General features: G+C 30.3%; 1 protein-coding gene across 2 annotated transcripts in view; it reads right to left on the reverse strand.

The window, feature by feature from the left end:
- Nucleotides 1-1,643: 1,643 nt before the first annotated feature.
- Nucleotides 1,644-16,176, reverse strand: part of LOC129954035 (alpha-tocopherol transfer protein-like) — a 35,130-nt gene continuing 20,597 nt past the window's right edge. For both annotated transcript variants that reach the window (XM_056067665.1, XM_056067664.1), the window contains 5 exons: nt 14,016-14,195; nt 5,529-5,623; nt 2,779-2,932; nt 2,460-2,653; nt 1,644-2,381 (listed from right to left, as the gene is read on the reverse strand). In XM_056067665.1, coding sequence (XP_055923640.1) covers nt 2,088-2,381; nt 2,460-2,653; nt 2,779-2,932; nt 5,529-5,623; nt 14,016-14,184 — 906 coding nt within the window. In that variant the 5' untranslated portion in view covers nt 14,185-14,195 and the 3' untranslated portion in view covers nt 1,644-2,087. The remainder of the gene's footprint in view (nt 2,382-2,459; nt 2,654-2,778; nt 2,933-5,528; nt 5,624-14,015; nt 14,196-16,176) is intronic.

Raw genomic sequence — 16,176 nt, forward strand, 5'->3', positions numbered from 1 at the left:
CATCTGTTTTAGGGATGAACGCATACAAGTTTTTTTTTTTAAATTGTGGATGGGACTTTATTTTGAGATCTTAATGAGTTCATAAAAGTGATGTGGACAATATATGTTATCAATAAACTGCGGGGAGGTTTTAATTCTTAATTTAATTATGAGTTTCTAACTTACTTTATTACCCAAAATAAAATTTAGATTTGTCTGAAAATTTAAGCCGTATATTGTGTATTAGGGGAGAGTCTATGTATGGGATTGTGCGATTCCTTCTAAAGATGACAAGTTCGGTTTTTTGGGGGTTGGCAATAATTCCACCCAGATATACCCAGGTATTAACCTTGTTTAATTAATTAGTTCTGTGTAGTTCCTTCCTTAGTTCCCAGACACTTCTATGGCAACATCGTCAGCGTAAGCAGTCCTTCTGAACCCCTCCATTTCTGGAATTGTTAGTAAATTGTTTACTACTAAGTTTGAGAGTTTGAAGAAAAAAAAACTGCCTTGGGGGTTTCGATAAGTAAAATCTTCCAGTTTTGAGTCGATACTCCTGATTATCAACAAATGATGTACTAAAGGATAATTCACTTCAGAGATGATAACGCAGATGTGTTAAAAATTCCTTCTATTTCTAGAAAAACAACTAAAGTGAACTTCTTGTGATCTAGGTAATGTTTTATATGGTTAACTAATATTCTAGATTCCCTTAATTGTAGAAGAAGGTTTACCTATTTTAATATCCCTCAAGTAGATATTAATGAGCCGTTCAATTGTTTTTGGAAGGAATGATGATATGCTTATAGGTCTTAGATCTTTGGGTGTTAAAACAACTTTGAACTCTTCTCTCCATGACAATGGAATGTGAGCAATACAACTATTCAAGATGTTGTTGATAAGAATTGGTACTAGAATATCATAATTTTTCTGATGTCCACCTAGAATCATTCCATCTGGCCCTACAGATGTATAAAGTCGAAGCTGTTCATTAGAAATAAGAACTTGTGGAGTAGTTTTATTTCTAACGCAGCTGTTTGAGTCAGTGTTGTTAATAGAAAGAGAGCTACCTGTAAAGTGTACATCTAGGAATAGGTAGAGTGATTCTTCCCTTGAATTTGTCCATGAAACAGCTTGGCATAACTGAACGTTGATGCCTCGCAGTTAACTTCTATATTGCATGCAAAAAGTTCTCCAACATACCCGTTTTGTGTCACAGTTATTATTTTATATATGTATTTTAAGGGAGTTCTTATATGAATCCCAATCTGGAGTTTTTCGCACGGGTTACAAATTTTCTGCAATCTTTCCTTAATGATGACGGACTGTCTTCCACTAGTTCCGATTTTTTTGTTACTCTTATCTTTATAGGAGGACAAGCTGTTTCCAAAGATTTGTTGAGGGGTAATGTAAGGTGTAATGACCGTTGATTTGCTAATATTGTAATAATTCCAACGGATTTTGTGTTTTTGAAATAAATAGTTTCAATTTTCCTTGAATTTGTCTTTAAAAATCCAATGGTTCACAACCATAGGCTAATCTTTTGAAATTTACCATTATAAAGACAATTTTTATTCTGAACTCAAAATCAACTGTTTTTCGATTTAAAAGTTGGTTTTCTAATGTTAATTTCTTTTTCAAATAAAAACAATAACTACAAAAGATTTCTGTATTTTCCTTTTGTTTATTATTTTTTTTTATAAAAAATCAACAATATTGTTGTTTAACAAAGAACTTACTTAAAATTATATTTTTCTTTTAAACAAAAATGTTTTGTGCGTTTTAAGTAATTTTTTTTTTAAATTTGTATAGAGAACATTATATATTTAACTATAAAAATATAATATAAAAACGTCACTATACATTTAAATACCCCATTGGCCATTTTTAGTTTTTTTTGTAAATTATATATTTTTGCTCATTTTGAGTATTTTACATGCTTATCATCGTTTAACAAAGAAAAACAAAAGGTGATTTAAAAGTTAAAAAAAAAAGAAATAAATTAACAAATAATTGTTTAACACACAGCACCGCGTTACACATGCTTAGCAAATTAATTATCTAATTATAAAAATTCTACATTTAAGAGTTTCTATATTTTGGATATACTACTTCTTCTTATAACCATATGAATTGATTGCAACATATTCTTTTTCGCAAAGTTTCATCAACTGATACCATTGAATAGCTTCGACGGGTTGTTGTTCTAGAATACCATTATAAGCTGGTGGTAGACATTTAGTTGAAATGTGCTTGTGCAATGACTCCCGATCGGTTCCATGGAAATAGATACGGGAACGGAGTTTCTCCCTGAAGAATGGCTTGAATAGGGCAAAGACTAGATTGAAGATTTTTGGTTGGTTGACAATGTGAATTGCTTTCACACGTAAAGGCACAGAGTCCTGAAAAGAAGGAAAACAACAAAAAAAAAAAAGGTTGAGAATGGCACAAAGTATATGGAAACATTTTCTAAAACTTACTTGTAACCAGTCTACAATCCTCTTGGCAAATGGTGGTGTGAATTGCCAGGTTTGTGACATGCTCAAGCCGTCCATATCGAAAATGACAATTGCACCGGCGACCTGTGTTTCTGGTTCGAGCATTGCTGCTTCGAGGAACAGAACACATCCCTTGAAGACCTCATCTAGAGAAACTTCCTTGTGCTTCCATTTCTCTGTAAGAAAACGAATAAAGTAAAAATTAAAGAAAAAAAAAAGAAAATTAAATTTATAAGTATAAGTAGGAGGCAACGGATTTGTGCCTCAAAACTCCTTACAACCATTATTTTATATTACTCACTTCCAAGCTCCAAAAGTAAGATTCTCCTGCCGCATTGATCTCGATTAGGAAACACGGTTAGAACATTTGATTTGAAAATGTTCTCTTCGCGACTTGGGACTAAATTATCATAAATGTCATTATGTTTTACTTTAAACGCATAATAGCGTTTGATCTGTGAAAAGAAAAACAAAATATAATCAAATTTCGAATTGAAAACAATGATTTTCTTATGGCTAATTAATTTGGAACCCAATTTAATGGTACATTGGGCATGTTCAGACGAAATAAGGGACTTGAAGGTAAGCCAACTTTCTAGTATCTGATGGGCCAACTGCCAAAAAATTGCTTTCCAATTATGGTAACTTTATTGGAAAGTTGACTGGAAAGTTAGTCAAGAAAAATCTCCCTATATCAAGTCCAGTCCACTTATGTCAAAATGACAGCTAATCATGATTTTTAGATAACTGAAAGCTTAACTGTCTTGTCTTGAAAAGTGCTTTCTCAAATAAGTCGTTTGGCTTAAACCTTTGGTCCCCTCTATTCCTGACAACATTACTCGCACACAAAAATGGGTGAGAGTCGTAAGTCACTAGGCCCTAGTTCTCGACAACTGTTGCGCCACCTAATTTTTTTAACCTGAACTTTGTTTATCTGTCATTGATTTATTTTCTGCACAATTCTATTTGATGTTTTAAGTACCTAATAGGGTTCCTTGTCAAATTAAAAAATTAATAAATATTATTTCCTTAAAATATGAAATATCGAGATGGAACCTAAGCGAGGCGTGTTTTGTAAACAGTTATGTTTTTGGTAGTTTTAGCGCAATGAACTGAAGATAGAGGTTAGTGAAGTAAAGTTTGAAGTTTACACCTGAAAAACTAACAGTCTTGACATCAAACTGTAATTCGTACATTCTAGGATAAATACTATCCAACTAACATACATACATATTTAAATGGATTTTTATCAATTGTTCATTCGAAAGTCTGTTTCAAAGCATTGTTTATTTGTGAGTTCTTGATTGGTCAACTGGAAATACGAAACTGGTAAACATAAATAAAATTGCAACTTCTTCAAAGAAAATTCACATGTCGGTAAATGAGAGTAAGGGACTTGAAAGTTAGGCAAGTTTCTAGTTCTGCCAAAAAATTATCTTCCAATTAAGGCAACTTTAATGTAAAGTGGACTGGAAAGTTAGCCAAGAAAAATTTCCCTTACTATTAAGTCAAGTCTACTTCTATCAAAAACTAACTAGTTGCCTTGGTCAAAATTTATGTTCGTTCAAAGAATGAAGTCCCTTATGTTGCCATAACTTGCCTAATTTATTGCAGAAAAGGAAGTGTCTTTTAATTTTAATGGAAACAAATATGACAGGAACTATACTTCAAATAATGGTGTTTTCCATCAGTATTCGCAACATAAATCAATAAATGTTTGTACGGTTTAAATGGCAAATGATAAATTGTAGTACATTATTTTTTCTATTTTCCGGACGGACATTTATTTTCCTGAACAACTGATAGTTTTATGTTCAATAATGGAACGAATCGTTTCACTGATTTGTGTTCAAATTTTAAACAATTCCAGTGATAGATTTCTGTCAGTAAAAATTTGTCGGTGGTTTTGAATGAGGAAATTTGTGCCCAGTGACAAAAATTTATGAAGATTGCTAAAAACGACATACCAACAAAATTCAATGATGAAAATCAATGATAGCTGTAACTGAGTCCTGAACTAGACTTTTTCTTTTAGTTAATTTTAATTTATTTCAATGAAAAGCTGTTTATTGATTTCACATCTTGCAATCAACTTGTGATCAACTCTGATCACAAATTCCTTTGTTTCAATGACAGAAATTTTCAATAATAGCTATCACCGACATGTCCAAAAAATTCCAATGATGGGCTTCAATGATGAAAACCAATGATAGTACATTAGCTAGCGAAAGAGAAATTGAATGGAAATTGAAATCTCCTTTAGATAACCCTGAGAAATAGCAATTAGAATGAGTGTATTTTCCTTCACATTAATTAGGAATTTTTACATTTATTACAATTTTTCGGTTTCAATTTTAATTTACAAGTGTTTCTGGGCTTTAATTTGTATACGATTGATTAGTGAAGTAATTGCGGCATATTCTGCAAGTCGAATGCTTGCAAATAATTACACAAAACCTTTCTTCTTCTATTTTTAAATGTGCCTCCCAATTTCGGAAAGGTCTCCATTTTTCACCTTTTGAAAAAAAAGCAAAACAAAAAGTTTTTCACTTTAATGACTTTGAATATTAATCAACAATTAATTAATACCTCAAAACACACAAAGACTTGCATTGTTTCTTACAATTAATTGAGCGAAAGAATGCAATTATTATGTCGGGCTGGCAATATCGTTTATAGATAATTAATTCATCAAATACAAATAAGATGAAACTCATGATATTTGAAGAATTAATCAAAAAGTTCAAATAAACTCCTCCCACTATAATAATATGGTCATCATTTATTTATAATTGACGTTTGTGTATAACTAAATATTTGTTTTTGTTAATTGTTTAATACTCTATTTTTTGTTATTTAGATTGATTGATCTCACATATGATGCGATTAATTTAAATAACTTGCACGTTAAATACCAAGTTCGTTAAATCCTTCTCAAGCGAATGAACAAATGTTTACTTAAAATGTTAACACAAATATGCTAAAAAACCAAACAATAAAAAAAAATATACATAAATATTCAAACAAAAAGTTCAAGTTTATTGATCTTACCAAGTCTCTGGCACTTTCTGGATAAAATTTACAAGGTCTGAGAAATCTGATCAAATATTCTTCATTATCTTTTGGATATGTGAAATCGGTTTCTTCTGAAAAAAAAAATCAAAATTGTATAATTTATAACATTAGTGTAATAAGAGCGCATAAATGTTGATAAATATTATTAATTCTTCTTAACTATTTTAAAAATGAATTAAATTAGGCTTTAATGTCAGCAGTAAATTGTTAAGTTAAAACGTGTGCTTAATATTCATTAAAACGTGTCTACTAAATAAATATACAAATTTTAACAAGCAAAAAAGTTGAATCAAACAACAAAATAAATGTTCCAGGATTTTATTTGTTTGTCTTTATTTTACAGCAGATATTTTTATTTGATAATTACCTTCATTAATTTAAAATTTAAAATTAACTTATAGTCATTATCGATGTTTTGTATAGAGTTTTTTTTTCAAACAAAAATTGGTACCTATTTAATAATATGTGAATCAGTATAGAAACTGGTTGGTCATTGAATTTAAATTAAATTGAAGCCCAAAGGTTGAACTATATATAGATTTTTTTAATTTATGTTAAAAACTAAAAAACACAATGACTTTCACAATAGAAAAGATATGATGCAAAGGGTGGTTCTTATTTAACCTAAATGCTATAAAAATAAAATTGGAACAAATCAATTCCAAAATTGAAACAAATTGCTCAAAAGGGAATGCAAAGTTACAAACAAACTCGAATAATACAATATATGGACATACATTCAACGAGGCTAAATTTTAAACGATTTAATAAAATGTAAAAGCCATTTTTGGTAGTACGAATCAATGGCTGCGTTCAATCCCAGACAGATAGTGTATCCGGATACCTTTTTGTTAGTGTTTTACGTGTAAAATAACAGCTGAGATGTTAAAAAAGGAAGCTATTTTCCTCCAAATTTTATAAGGTAATTATGATCTATTTTTTTTAAACTTCAAAATTGACTAATTTTGTTTTCGTTTTGTAGATGACCAATATGCTAGGTTTTTTCTCCAAGTTAATAGTTCTTTTATTTGGCTACACTTTGTGCAAGAGATCCTAATAATTTGAAATCGTTAATAAGCAATTCATTTTAGATATTAAGACTAGTTTGTTTACATTTTATTGGCTATTCTAGTTGATGGTGCCCCTTGAATAGTTTTTAGAGAAGCGTTGGATAACCAAACGGATATATCATGCAACAAAAGTTCTTGCGTTGGTCCCACCATTAGGCTAAAACTTTATCTACTGTGAACAAACCAACTCAAAATCTTACCGCAAAGCAAATTCTGCTTATTCAGAAATAAGATCGAAATTCTTTCAAACTATATCTAGGTATTGTCACATCATAAGAGTCCTCGTTTCTGTTAGGATAGTTTTCTGTTAAACCTGAATCGTTTAAAACCGGAGATTTCGCAAGTAAAATATTAATCGTAAAAAATTAAAATTGAGCTGCGAGGAAATTTAACATAGATTACAGCTTAAGGTTATCTCTTATTTATTAAATTTTTACGCACCTATCAATTCATCATCGTCCGACGAATCAATTGAATTATCCATTAAATGTTTAATCTTACAACAATTTTGACTTCGAAGCTTTAATGTTTGTCTGCTTTTTGTTAACAGCTGAAAGTTGTTTTTATTTTTTGACAGCTATCTCAATACGGCTATCCAACTCGTTCCAGGTATCTAAAAACCCACCTATCCAAGATACCCTATCCAACACGGGATTGAACGCAGCCAATATGTCCATTTCAGTTGGTTTGTTTTGTTTATTTACATTAACTGTCACTATTTAGACATGTTCGAATACCATTTTTTCAATTAAAGGGATTTACCAACTTACTAGTTAGACAAATAAAATCAAAAGTTTAAAATTTTGGAGCAGCTTAAAATTAAATAGCTAAATATTCAGAAGATTGCTACTTATTAAAATGTGAAGCTCTTAACAAGAGGATTTTTAAAATTTGCGCCAATATGTTTATTTAATCTCATCACCGATCTCAAAAGCATTTTTAAGAGAAGCGAAGCGAAGGGAAGTGCACTTTAATGAATTACTCAACGGTCAGCTCACCAGATGCGAATGAAAGACAAAAAAGCCTATACAGTTGATCAAACGTGAAGACGAATCATTACACCATATAATTTATGAAGTGTTTGCACAAATGTAACTAGAAGAGAACCCAAAAGACTGGCGTAATATTTATGTCACATACATACAAAAGTAGATATCACCGAGAGCGGAAATGGAAGGGGTATAACGTTGCTGAGTAAAAACTATAAGATATTTTCCACTATCCTACAAGCCCAGATAGACCCTATCCGAATAAACCATGATCAGTAAATATCAATGTGCTTTAGACCAGGCAAGTTAACAACTGATGAGATTTTTACCGCTTGGCAGGCGATGAAAAAATGTCTAAAATATAATATTTCAATATACCATCTGCAAGGGGTAGAACTTCATATAGTCATGAGAGAATTTAGCATCTTGAATAAACTGATAAGACTATGTAAGATGACCATGACCGACGTTTCGGATTGCTATTCAGAAGAATAAACATATACAATGAGCTCCGATAAAGGGATGGGCTTCTCTTTCAACCAGAGGGACAATCATCAACAAGTCCACAAAATTACTGGCTAACGTAGATGACGCTGACATCTTTGGAAGAAGCCAACAATCTTTACAGAATTCATGCAGATCGAGCGAGTGCCGACAAATCTGGGACTGTACATAAATTAAATAAAAACCAAGTAGATCGTGGCTTCGTCTAAGGGAAATCGAATAGCAATCATTAACTTAACTTGATTGAAATACGTGCTGAAAGCCAATAGAAACAACTATAATTTTTTAAGACTCACTCTTTAAATCAAAAAATCTCAACATAAATTAGAAACTGTTGTTGTATGAATTGGAGACTTGGGTGCTCAGCTCAGATACCTCAACCTCTTATCAGTGTTCTTATAACAATTAGTTATACCAAATATACAGTTAAGCTTATAGTCACATCAAATATAAAGTTTGGTAGACTCCTCCGGTGTGCCTGTCACGTAAGGCTCATGAGAAGGGAATACCATGCCTTGTTGTGCGCAACTGAAAGGCGTGGACCAACAACCTAACAAGAATGTTGAAAAAAGTCCGAACCGGATTACGCAAAGTTTTGCTTGTAGAAGTGGCTTTTTTGGCCATGGTTAAATTAGTGGGTGTGGCTCAGTTTATGGGGGGTGTAAAAATGAGTAGTTTCAAAAAAGTCCAATATGAACACCGTGTCATCGAAGGTTACAATTTGATTTAAAAGAGTTTTTAACAATTTACATATGTACATACATAGATGTTTACTTCAAATTTAAAGAAATATGAATTCTAAATTGACAGTTCCTCTTAAAATATTGTATGTCTAACTTTCTTTTTTTTTTTAATTTATTCAATGTGGTGTTTTTAAAATTTGTAAAGTCATTTTGGTACAACTGTCAAAAAGGTGAAACCATTTCTATTGTTATTTTATTTTGGATTGCTCATTTCCCACTTCTAACCTAATGTAGATTCTCGCCTGTCACCCTGTATTAAGCCTAAGGTCAGTCAACTAGAGTATGTAAATGATAGAAATTACCGTTTTTAAACCTGTTCTCAAGGCTCTCACACGATTCAATAGATACAAGATATTTTTTTGTATTATCTGAAGGTGTTGTGTTTCGCTTAAAAAAAAAAACAAGAAACTAGATCAGACTTAAAAATGTAATAGTTTCTCTAATTAGCAATTAAAAGTTTTCACCATCCGATCTTAAATTACATGTCGTATGTCCGTCAAAACGGTGCGATCTGGCGCGGCGATGACATTTGAACTAATCATTTTAACAATTGGTTACACATAAGTGAACCTACTTAATGGAACACTTATCTATACATAAAAAGCACCGCTTAGAAAATTAATCATTATAACAATTATTTTATATCTTATATTCAGCTTTAATTCTATTTCCATTTCAATTCTACCTTGTACCACTTAATTTAATCACAATAAATAATTTGTTTTAAATTATATTTTTAGGTACCTTCACGTATCCAATATACATAAGTTCAAACTTCAGAATATTGTATTTCTTGATAAATTCTATTAATAAATCGATAATTTTAATCAAAAAATCTGTTTCCAATTTGTAACCACTAAATTCTTAATCTCAGAATAATAATTGCAGTATAAATCTGCTGTCAGATTTGTGTACGTGCACATTATAAGTATCTATCTAATTTGATGTTCATTAGGTCAAATTTTTTCAAAACATGCGAATGTACTAACTATACCCACTTAAAACTGGCATTAATTAGTACATTGGCGACGGGTTCAGAGCTCATGTCAATTTTATTTTATTTGTAAAAGACTCATTTCGAGTAATTAACAATAAAATGACACCTGATGTGGCAATTACATGTAGTTATAACTAAGCTAACTCCAATATAATTATTTGCAAACCTCATTAGCAGTGTGACGGCAAAATATAAGGTATCTCTAATAACTACTGCCTGTTAATATCTTTAAACATGGACGTTTTTAATGGATTATATAGAAAAATGTTATGCACTTAAGCCTTTTATTTGCACGATGATTGTGAAGCACCCTATGTCATATGCATATGTATGTATGTATGTATATACAAAAAATATTGAGTAGTTAAACCCAGACCCGGAATGCAAAGTCGAGAAATAATTCCATGACTATAAAGACGAAGTTAGCTCAAACAAAAACGTCATACCATGTAGAATAGACAATGACGTTTCTAATGTCATTCAAGGGAATTTTTTACTAAATTTACTTATTGAAATGTATATGAATTGATAATTAACGCCCTAACATGCACATTAAACCTGAAAAATGAATAAAGTTTACTAAACTTGACCTTGCTCTTTGAAATTTATACAACAAGGGCAAACAGAATTATTCATACACTCCGCTTCAACAGAATATGCACAAACATTTTTAAAAAGGCTTTTAACATTTTTCACAAAAATATTGAGGTTTTTTTTGCAATCTGTTGATGCTAAGTATTCTCTTAGCATTAAGAGACAAAATTTTCAAAATATCTATAGAGTACACATTTTATCGTTGTTTTTAAGTGCTGTACATAATAAATTAAATTAAAAAATTTACCGTTTTAAGTGAAATGATCTTGAATTTCAAGAAAAATACCTAAAGCAGCGTTTAAAATGCTAAAACCGTTTTGCTTAGAGACTAAGACCTAACCCAGACGTTAATAAGTTAATATACATATGTATGTATTTAGCTGAAATTTCAATAGCTTTTATTCTTATTTCAAAAACAAAGATTAGTACGGAAGAACATGAAGAGAGGTAGGAAAGCAGCAACAACAGTTGGTTGTCGAGCAATTTTAAAATGTTAATGAAATTCGTTTGATTCTGTGGTAAAAATAAAACAAAAAGTTGTCGTAAACACAAGTAGCTCAACAGTTTTAAAAGTTACCAAAAATTCAAGCCAACTCAAACGAATGACACTTAAGAACAAATTTTGAACTACTTGGTGAAGAACATAAAGTTAAACGATTAGAGCTTTCAAGACTTTAATAAGCTGGAAAATGAATAGTATAACGTGTTTTTTTTTCAGTGGAAAAACAATTTAATTTCGATTAGATCGATGATCGATTCAAATTTTATTTTCACAATTTGAAAAAGGAAAAAGGTGTTTAAAGATTCATTAAAGCAATTAAAAAGGTGTTGTGGAGATGGAAAGCTGTCACTATTATTATGAATGGAACAGTTACGCTTGAGGGCGTTAGGCAACTTTCTTTCGAACTCAAAAATGAGTTAGAGAGTCAAATGTGTTATGTTTGGTGTCGATTGTAGAATTTGAAAATCATTTTGAGATTATTCAGTTGAAGCGGAGTGTATGGTATGTGTAGCATATACAAAATAAAGTTTGTGGTAAGTAACGAAATAAAAGCAAAAGAAAATTTAATAAAACAATAACAAGATATTTTGTTGTTTTCTGAGTTTAAATTTAAACAAAAAATTAACTTTTGTTATGGTATGTTTAGGTTATGTTATGAATCATTGAAATTCTGATATTACGAAAAAAACCTAATTATGTTCAACAAGTATACACCCAAAGCATAATTGAAGGTTCAAACCGGAGAGAGAATAGTTACACTAATTAGATTTTAAATGTTTTTCAAGGTGTCACTAAAAAACTACTTTAAAGTTGGGAAATCAAGTCAACGGATTTTTTTTTTTCGAAAATAGGACTCTTGATTTATGAAATTAAACACCAACATTTTAACATAGTAGTCTAAGAAAAAACCGTTTAAAAATCCTTCTTATTTGTTTATGAATAATTGTTGAAAATTATTAAATAAATGGGCCATAAATAAAGTTCCAAACTGTATATGGTAATGCTCTGGTCATGACATGGTAGAATTTGGTAACTAGTCTCTACCGACCGCATCCTCAGGGTTTTTGTCTTACAGCTGATTGGATACAATTAAAAAAAAACATAATGTTTGATGGTTTTGATACGAGCTCAGGTTTCCTATGTCAATATTGCTCTTTTACATAATACCCTTTTTTAAGACTGGAGTATAACGTTACGCAGTTCTTGAAAAAAAAGTTGTACAATGTTTTCCCAAAGTTAAAATCATTATCTTTTTAAATAATCAGTTTATTTTATCACTTGCTCGTAACTTAGTTTTTATAGTTTTTCATTAGACTGATAATAGGATGACTTTTGAGTCTTCAGTAGTTTCTCTCTGAAGTTTTTAAAAACCTTACAGGTAATCTTTGTATGTTTTTAAATAATTCGTTTTTCGAGTTTTTATTTCTGATTCCGATTTTAGCTGAATGTGTGCTCAAACGCTTTCATCATTATTTTTATGTATATATTTTTTAAAAATATATTCTAAAAACTTAACGTTATAATCCTAAGACTACGAATTTTTTATATGAACAACAAATTACTTCTCTACCGCTTTGAGTTTTTCTGTTTAGAACCGTTTGAGCATAAATGCTTCAGCGTTTTTCTTTTAAGGTTTTTGTATGGCAAGTGAAGAATTACAAATAATGAGAATTTACTTTATGAGTATACATAGCTTCTAAAAGCCTACTTCGTGAATTTACATAGCCTCTTTGGACTTATATTATATTTTTCGAAATATAGAAGGTTGTGGTTTTAAAATCTGTTGTGATAAATTGATTTACAAGTCCAACTAAATATTCCCTTTTGCTTAAATTTAATCAATAATTTGAAATTTCACCAATTTTAAAAGTAGTACGCTGAAAAAAAGTTGTGTGACTTTATGTTGGTTGCTTATTTTAAAAATCATATTTGTCTTTGTAACTTTCCGAAATTATTTGAATTTTTCCACATTGGATAGGAATGTCGGTTACTGTTTTCATGCTTTCTCAAATTAGCCGTTTGGATTTGGCAGTAAAACTTGTGGTCCCCCCCTCCTATTGTAAAATTGTAAGTCACTAGGCCCTAGTTCTCAACGAACTGTTGCGCCACCTAGATTATTTTTCAAACTCAAAGATTTATCCCAATTTACACCATAAAAACGGAGTTTTTCTCTTAGAAGATCCTAATGAGAGCAAATTGATATATTTTGGCAATGGGAAATTTAAAAAAAAATGAAGAAATGACAATTATACCAAAACAATTAAGTTTCTCGAATGTGTTTTGGACACATGTTTATTAGTTAGCTGTTATTTAAATATGTTTCATTTATTCACAGACATAATGCAGATTAAATTTGTAAAATGAGTGAGCTCCTTCGTACTTTGAATGTAAATTTTAGAGACATTGAACAACAAGTTTATCAATCAATAAAAATATTTTTAAAAAAGTTTTTTTTTTTAGTTTGACTGTCTAAAGTTGACTTAGTTTGTCATTGCTTAACATTTGTTTAGCTTAACGCTAAATAAGAATATTATTTTTTGAAAAAGCGTCATACCTTGAACTAAAAGAGCAATAATCGGAATTTGGTTTTTCTATGTAACAATTAGGTAGGTTTATCTTTTATCCCCTAATTTATGATTCATGGGCTATTTTATTAAAAAAAACTCGATCCGTCAAAGGAATTTTATGTTTGAATAAATTTCCATATCAAAAGAAGGCATTTTAAAAAGTACCAATCAATTATAATTATAGGAGAGCTTAGTGTAATGATGATTCATTTATGTTTTAAAACAAGTTACTTAATTTTACAAAATACATTAAATTTATGTCAATACATATACCTAATTAAAAAATATATATTGCTCATTGTTTCCTTAAGTTTTTTGTCTTTGGTCAGAAAAAAATTATGTATATGAAGTCTTAATAGGTCTATCTGAATAAATTCAGGTCATATACAAAAATTAAATTGACAGAACTCACAACTTGAATACACAAATAACCACAAAAATTCAATAAGAAGAAGAGTAGATCAAATATTTAGTTATTTTAAACTTATGTTACTTACGTTCTAATAAGTTTTTCAAATCCTCAATGGCCTTCTTTTTAATTTCTGGAGTTTCTCTTAATTCTTTTTCAGCTATTTGGCGGCCGTTTTCTGACAGTTCGTTTAACTCAAAAGTCAACTCAAAATCACCGATTTTGAGGATTGGTAACTCTGGTAGTTCAGATAACATCGTTGGGACTCCTGGAAAAATAATTAAAAAATCAGTTAGTTAAATACATATATGTATTTGTATAGTTTATACATTTCAGCAGTTAAAAATTAAATTCAAACTTCATTTGAGTGTTGACATTTGTTTATTGTATTTCGAAATCTTTAAAAGTGTGAATTTCTTAAAACTAAAATAAAGACAGATTTTGTTGGTGTTTTCTTTTTGGAAACTCTGGTTTTGATAGCTAGCGTACGTTATATATTTAACTTATCGTCAAAAATTTTCAGTTTCATCTTTAATTTAACCGTGAATACTACAAGTCTTAAAAACGTACAATCCCATTTTGTTTAACAAAATGCGTTTTCTGTGAAGAGAATTCATTACGCGCTTCTTCCATTTTATAGTCTGTTTTATTGAAATATTGAGGCAGCTATTCTGGCTATTGTAACTAACTTTTACACTAAATTAACATTTTCGTTCATCAAACAACGCTTACGCAAAGTGCGAACTCATACAAATATCGCAGCTGTATAGGCCAGTCTAAGTGATAACGGTGAATTATTAATTCGGCACCCTTGGCAGCAATTAAGCCACTGTTATTCCACTACTGAAACGTTTGAGCTTTCTTGAAAAGCTATCGGAAGATCGACTTTCTTATCGATTCAGTGTGTGCAGGGATAAAGCAGATTTAAAGAATACGTGAACAAGCAAAACTGCCGTATTTGGAGTAAAAAGGTGTCAATTATGGACTGGCGGGCAATTCCTTCAAAGATGAAAAGAATTGGGCAACGTTTCTGTAAATGGTGAGCGCTATCGTGCGATGATAACATTCTATGTGGAAATGAATGACATGTGCTTTCAACAAGACGGTGCCACATGTCACACAGCTAGCGTAACAATGGATCGATTAAAAGACTATGAACAGTTTATTTAACGTTTGAGGCCGGTCAATAAGCAGCCTTTATCTTCCGATTTAAGGAATCTAGACTATTTTTTCGTGGAGCTATGTTAAGACTCATATCTTTAGCGACAAGCCAGTTTCTTGTGCATTAAATAATCTTCAAACATTACAATATATCAACCGTATCAATAGTAAGATTGTATGCATTTCTTGTAATTTCTGTAAGCTCTTTATAAATATTGTACCTATGAAGTTTTTATAATAAGAATATTTTTTATTTGAAATCAACCATAAAATTGGTTGCTAGAATTTTTGTTTTCCGGAAAACCTTAGTGTTTTTAAAAAAAAAACCTTGGGAATGTCAGGTACCTATGAAGTTTTTATAATAAGAATATTTTTTATTTGAAATCAACCATAAAATTGGTTGCTAGAATTTTTGTTTTCCGGAAAACCTTAGTGTTTTAAAAAAAAAAAACCTTGGGAATGTCAGGTACAAAAGTGGATGATCTCTGTGAAAAGTTCAATGAACAAAGCCTTAATGATCATAATTATAAACATTTTACCGAAAATTATAACAATATTCAGTATATTTTTTTATAAAACAAAACAAAAAAAAACAGAGTTCAACTTCAACGTAAAGTTGGTTTACATTTATGGTAAATATTTAATTGAACAAAATTCATAACTACCTAAGTTTGTACATATGTCACATACAAAATAAAGATTAATCTTCTTCATTGTCAAGGTTGAGACGATTGATTGTTTTGTTTGCAAATCAACTTGACAATTCATAAAAGTCACTTGTGTTTTGAAGATGAAATTAAAATTTAACAAACCGAAAAAAAAACACACAGCTCGAGAAGAATTATTTGTTATGCATACAAATTAATGGACTACAAACAAAATATAAATATAAAATAAAAACAATCTTGTGGATTTAAATTAAAGTTAAATGAACTTGAAGTTGTTAACCATAAGAAACGGTTTCTTATTTTTCGAAGTTTGCAACTGAATAGGCTACAAAACGAATTATGACGTCAGATTAACATCGCATCATTTATAATATTACTATAATTTTGTTTTTATTGGCAATTAAGGTAAACATAAAAAAG

Source organism: Eupeodes corollae, chromosome 1, assembly GCF_945859685.1.
Source record: "Eupeodes corollae chromosome 1, idEupCoro1.1, whole genome shotgun sequence".
Taxonomy (NCBI): Eukaryota; Metazoa; Arthropoda; class Insecta; order Diptera; family Syrphidae; genus Eupeodes; species Eupeodes corollae.